The sequence below is a fragment of the Micromesistius poutassou genome (assembly GCF_964030765.1).
Source record: "Micromesistius poutassou genome assembly, chromosome: 12".
NCBI classification, from domain to species: Eukaryota; Metazoa; Chordata; class Actinopteri; order Gadiformes; family Gadidae; genus Micromesistius; species Micromesistius poutassou.
The window spans coordinates 12,381,422-12,387,421 of record NC_140282.1 but is presented as its reverse complement, the minus strand read 5'-3'; the positions used below and the strand labels follow the sequence as shown (position 1 = coordinate 12,387,421).

Genomic DNA, 6,000 nt, shown 5'->3' with positions numbered 1-6,000 from the left:
TGTGTGTGTGTGTGTGTGTGTGCACGTAGACTCAAGAGTCAAGATAAGGAAAAACATGACATTATTCTGCAACCTGTCCTGGCAATTCCTTTATTCCTTTATATATTGCGTCTAGGACAGACTTCTAAATATAAAAAAGCAGGTTATTTTCTTATTGTAGAAAATAACCTATTTAAAGTATACATACAGTGGTCTCCTCTATAGCAGAGTGACCAACTACAGTTTCACAGAGCCTTTAAACACAGTTTCACCACCTCCCCGCAATGCAACTGTCTTTATATCATAGGAGGGAGATGTTTACCTAAAGGACAGAGCCCCAGCGTAAACTCTAACAGAGTTAACTCTGTTAGTCTGTGGTCGGCAGTTACGATCGGGAGTCAGGACCGGCAGTCACTTGCCTTTGTTTAATTCATTACAGGCCAAATGGGAAAACATACAGTGAGGTTCCAGTAGATAACACAACATGAGAAAGCAAATATAAAAATAGGAAAAAAACCAACAACATATAGATTACAAACCCTAAGTAGCCCAATCTAAATATCACCAGTTGCTATCACTATATCCCATAATTTAATCTAATCACTGCACCATTTTTTCACATTGTGCAACCAGCACTAACACTCTTCCCACTATGTACCACTATTTACTCCTTCTTAGCTTTGACACACAGTGAATTCATGGGGGGGTGAGGGGGTTAGCTTTCTTGCTCAAGGATGCTTTCTGGTAGACGGTGGACATGGGGGTCAAACCCAGAACTGTCTGGCTGGGAGTCAAACTGCCCTCTGGACTATGTCCTTTTACCTCCACCTCCAGGTGTTGGATGAAGAGCACCCCAGAGGCGCTGCTGGCCCACTACCTGACCAACATCAGCATGCTGGTGGTCCTGGTGTCCTCGGGCCTGGTCATGCTCTTCCTGGTCTACCGGAAGATCCGCACCAGGGACGAGTGGAGGCACAAGAAGGTGGCCTTCCTCAGCATCTGGGGGCTCAGCTGTCTTTTCGGGACCACCTGGGGCCTGGGCTTCCTGGACTTTGGACCCCTCACCACCTTCTTCCTCTTCATGTCCTGCATCCTCAACGCGTTTCAAGGTGAGCAAGCAGATCTGTCGGTGTCCCTCTCTGTCTCTGCGCCGGTCAACACATCTGTGGTCATTGGTTCAAGGTCGTAGGGGCATGGTGTTTGTTATCATTGTGTTAGGTATTTAATAGTGAACAATTGCAGTTCAGTTAAAAATATATGTTATTTCACAACATTATTCTTGATGAATATATATATTTCCTCAATCTTTTCATGCATATTCTGACAAATCGTGTGACCACAGTGACCCTGTAATCTTCATTTGATAAAGAGTTGTTAGATTGTTTATGTTATGAAGTATCAATATCCACATTTCTAGAACAGAAACAACCTCAGAACCCATTCTCTTGAAATTTGAGTTGGATGGTTTGAAGAGCCTCTTTTTTTTTGTGAATGCTGGCATAAAAAGGGACAATGTCTGCAGTTGCATAATGTGCTTTGACACAGAGTTCCAGCAAGATGTTGTGTAGTGTGCTTCGTCTCAGATTTTCAGTCTGCAGTTGTGTAATGTGCTTTGACAGTTTCTGCCTGCTGTTATGTCGTTTGCTTTGACACAGACTTTCAGTCTGCGGTTGGATTTGTCAATGTGAAAGAATTGCCTTGCTATCCAGGCCTTGGCGCTTATCAGAATATAACATGTTTCCTTTACGTACACTATGCTCCGTCCTATCGTAAGTTGGGTTCCTATTGGGACAACACACAGTTCTTAACTTAAAAAGATATTAACATCATTAGTTATATGATATTGACATGTCAAACTGGATGTGCCTAAATAGGATTTACAACATGCATTACTTAATATTAAGTATTTCAAGTTGAAAGTACTTTGGATGTGTCATCAATAATAATAAGGTAATGTGGTTTTAAATGTCCTGCTCAACTTGATCAAGCTTGTTCATGCCCACATGCCTTTATGTATTTATGTCAGGCATCCCATGGTAGCGTAGAAATAGTTGATGTATTTCTTAGCAATAGTCTTAGACCAAGTCGGGGACATAATCATACTTTATCTGTAAAGTGTCTTTGAGTATTTAGAAAAGCGCTTTAAATAAAAATAAAATATTATTATTATTATTATTTATTAGTGTCCTATTGTTGGAGGACCAACAGTCACCCGAGATCTCGTCTGAGGCAGTCTAGGGTCAAGGGGCAGCTTCAACAACATGTTTGCCTCCTGCACGCTTAAGGCAAAAGTCATGATTCATGAGTTAATGCATCCGGTATAATTAATGATGTCTGGTTGAGGATGAGGATTTTGAGTAAATGTTTGACATTGCCCCTTCCTGTTCCAAATCAGTGCAGTCTAATGATGAGACGTAAAGACATCCCCTCCCTGAAGCGTGCTAACCTGGTTGTTATAGTGAGCTTCCTGGTGGCGTTCGATACTGCATAGTTTCAATAGTGTAGCATATTGTGAAGCAGAGCGAGTGGAACCAAATGCTCAACACAGAGAGACATTGATACTGAGCGTCAATGATGAGGGGTTTTACTGAGGGCAACAAATAAGTTATGGCAGGGAACAGGGTGGGGGCTTGATGGCAGGAGGGTAGCTGGACAGGCGAGGGTTCGACAACAGGCGGGAAGTCGGACAGGCGAGGGTTAACAGTTAGCGAAAGCGACAGAACTAGGGCTGTCAAGAGATTAACAAAAATAATCTAATTAATTACAGGCTCTGTGATAAATTAATCTAAATTAATCTCATACTTACATTTTGCCAAGAAAGTATTTCAAAATAATTTAATTCAAATAAAGTTAAAATCTTTTAACTTTCATTAACATACGGTGCATTTTAAGATCAAATTAAAAACATTTCTATCTCACTCAAGATGCAATGCATCTCAGGCAAAAACATATACATTACTTTGTTTTGACTCTAGGGGGCACTATAGGACCGCGATTAATAAGTTATTTATTCTGTAATTAATTAATCGAAATTAACGCGTTCATTTGACAGCCCTAGAACACTATAACCAGCAATCTTGACACGAGTAAGGGCCAGGGATGAAGTACTGACTGTTAAGCGTAAACACCGATCTAGCGATGATGTGTGCTGATGAAGATTGTCGGCCTGTGTGTAGAGCCAGGGAGATGAATGGATGACGTAGGATGAGGGACACTGACCCCCACTAGGTGGCAGTAGTGGACGGCGTGACATACTGTTGCTATGTCATGTCTACCTCAACCTTTATTTTTTCGGACATTTACAATTCTTCTTCTCATATTGGGTATATATATATGTTGTATGCATCTCCCGTCTGAGATGAATGAAGTCTGATCCCTGATCCCCTGCAGGGTTCTTCCTGATGCTGCGCTTCTACGTGCTGGGCTGGGTGAAGAGGTGTGAAGAGGGAGATTCCACCCTGGGAAGCAGCAGCCTCACTGGCTCCACCAGGCAGCAGATGCTACAAGTCCGGGAGAAAGAGTAGCAAGAGGAGCCAGAGCGCTGCAGCATGCCACTGGAGACCAAAGGACAAATAAGGAACTGATAAGATCTGTAGCTCCACAACGCATGTGCCTTTGTGTAGCCGTGCATGTCAATGTGGTTAAAAAGTGGTTAAATGGAGTGCTGTCGTGATTTGTCACGCTAGAGGTGCGAGACCTTGGAGGCTTTCAGTTCCAGTGCATCTCATCCGCCATTTTTGTTCCTGGTCTAAATTCATTGTGATTGTTCAAAGTGTTTCCATGTAACCCTTAGTGCGAGATTCTATACATACAGAGTGAAGATATCAAGCGCTGACTGTGTTCATTTTTCTACTGGTGGCAAGTGACAGAGGCCACACCTGTGTTGTATTCCAGGTAAGTATCTCATAGGCAAATCAAGAGGCCGTCTGCTCTGTGATGGGGGGGGTGAAGTGGGCGGCTCCTTTTTGAGCCCTTCAACAGTGCAGGACTGGGGCCTGTACTTAAACAAACTTTTTCCAGAACTGGGTTGAGTCTAGTTCATAAAGTCTAAAGTTGATTTATTGTTATTATTATTATTATTATTATTATTATTTGTAAACTGTTTTATGAATATGAAAGAGATTCAACTGAATTTTTTCAGGGTAATACTCCAAAGGTGTTTTATTTTTCACTTCTTTTTAAAAACAAGCTGTGTTATTTCAACCTCTGATAAGCTTTTTTGTATGTTTTCTTTCTGTTTTTTTGTGATTCATAAGACTTGATTTTATGCTCACAGCACTCCTTTGAAGCAGCACTTTATTTTTCAACAAGCGTAGTGTACCAATAGCACCTTTTCACTCTCGCTCTATGGGACTTTTACTTTGCAAGAGTCCGCCGATACAGATACCTGATTCCGTCAATTACTCCAACTGAATAGTACATAATAATACTGTTGAATCAAATGAATCATTTCCTATTTTTATTTACGCTGTATAATTTTTTAACACATTTTCCATAATTGCTGATTTTATACTCGTTTTTATATTTGTAATGTTGTCCACATATATATTGTGTGTGTTGGATTATCTACTGTACATTGAGTGACTATTTATTCATTCAGTCATTTTCTATATTGTCTGTTTTTCCACACACTTTGTCTACATTTTATTTTAGATATATTTATAAATACAAAGCCTTATCTGATGGATTCTTATTCTGTTAATAATGAACAAGCCTTAACAGGACCCAACATTGTAGAACTATACTGCCTTACAAAGGCCAACCGCTGGCAAAATTTAGTCATGAATCTAAATTATCTTGTAGTCTATCTATGTTTTATGTTGTGACAAAGTATCTTGGTTCAATTTTGCTATTTTTTAAGGATAAAAAGTTGAAAGATTGCAGTAAAGTTACAAAAATCGAGAAAAACCCATGCAGACTGCAGAATCTGCCACGTTGAAGATATTGCCGACTGTCTTGGTTTTCTGTATATCAGTATAATATATGAAGCTGTTTGTACAAGATTATAATGATGATGAACATGAGGAGATGTGTACGTAATCTTGGTATAACTTTATTTAAGTGGATATTCCAAAAAAAGAATACGCTACTTCAAGTTTCTTTTCCGTTGGCTTTTTATCTCATTATCCTAACCTTTAAAAAAAAAATATATATATATATATATCGAAATAAAATGATTAGAAACTAATTAATGTAAGAAATGCATTTTTTTTCGTTGGAAAAAACAAAACTTTGTTTTTCCATCGCACTTTCCATTTCAGGCCTTTATGTTTTTTTAGGGATCAAATTCCTCATGGAATCATTGTTTATTAATAGTATTTCCACTCATCTGCTTACGAAACAACTGGCTGGACAGTCACAAAACGTTGAAGCCATTTGTCTCAATATTGACGCGGATAGGCCTACTGCAGTTCGCCTTGAGGGCATTATGGACCAGCATGTCTTCACTGTGAAGGGGTTTAGTGATCCTGGCACTTTTTGCTTGTTTAGCGATTCTTTAGGGTGAAAACATATCTCATTAGTATGCCTTGTTTTGTGAATGTGTGGGCTGATTGAACATGGTGCTTTAATAAAATAAACAACTTAAATAAATCAATAAGTTCCTTATGGTGGTTGCGTATAGCCTACCCAGTCTGTGTACGTGTGTTTTCACTGTGAGTCGTTTGTGTTGCTGCTGTCCCGCAGGGCCGTATGTTCTCATTATATAAGCACAGGGCATTCCTCCCTGGAGGTCAAGTCCGCGAGCCACTGTTTTCCTCCGAACCCAATCCTGAGGAAATGAATGCTTTGAAAAACCACAAACTCCTCTAACTACAGATGATAGAAGCGATATAATAGAACAGCATCACAATAAGTCATGTATTGCTCTTTTTTTTTCGGTGCCTCCTTACTCTGTGACGTTATGCTCTAACATTAACATTAATATTCACGTCGTTGAATGTCACTTTTTGGGCCAAACAGAACTCGTTTGTGATATATGCATACTGTGTAGCCTACTACATGTGTTATCAGAGACCAATT

The 6,000-nt window shown here is 39.7% G+C and overlaps 1 protein-coding gene across 1 annotated transcript in view; it reads left to right on the top strand.

Annotated features, from left to right (window-relative positions):
* The window catches only part of LOC311355999 (adhesion G-protein coupled receptor G5-like), a 23,517-nt gene extending 17,957 nt beyond the window's left edge, over positions 1 to 5,560 (top strand). The window contains 4 exon segments of the mRNA XM_084475778.1: positions 814 to 1,088; positions 3,370 to 3,494; positions 3,496 to 3,522; positions 3,524 to 5,560. Coding sequence (XP_084331904.1) covers positions 814 to 1,088; positions 3,370 to 3,494; positions 3,496 to 3,522; positions 3,524 to 3,652 — 556 coding nt within the window. The 3' untranslated portion in view covers positions 3,653 to 5,560.
* Positions 5,561 to 6,000: the final 440 nt, after the last annotated feature.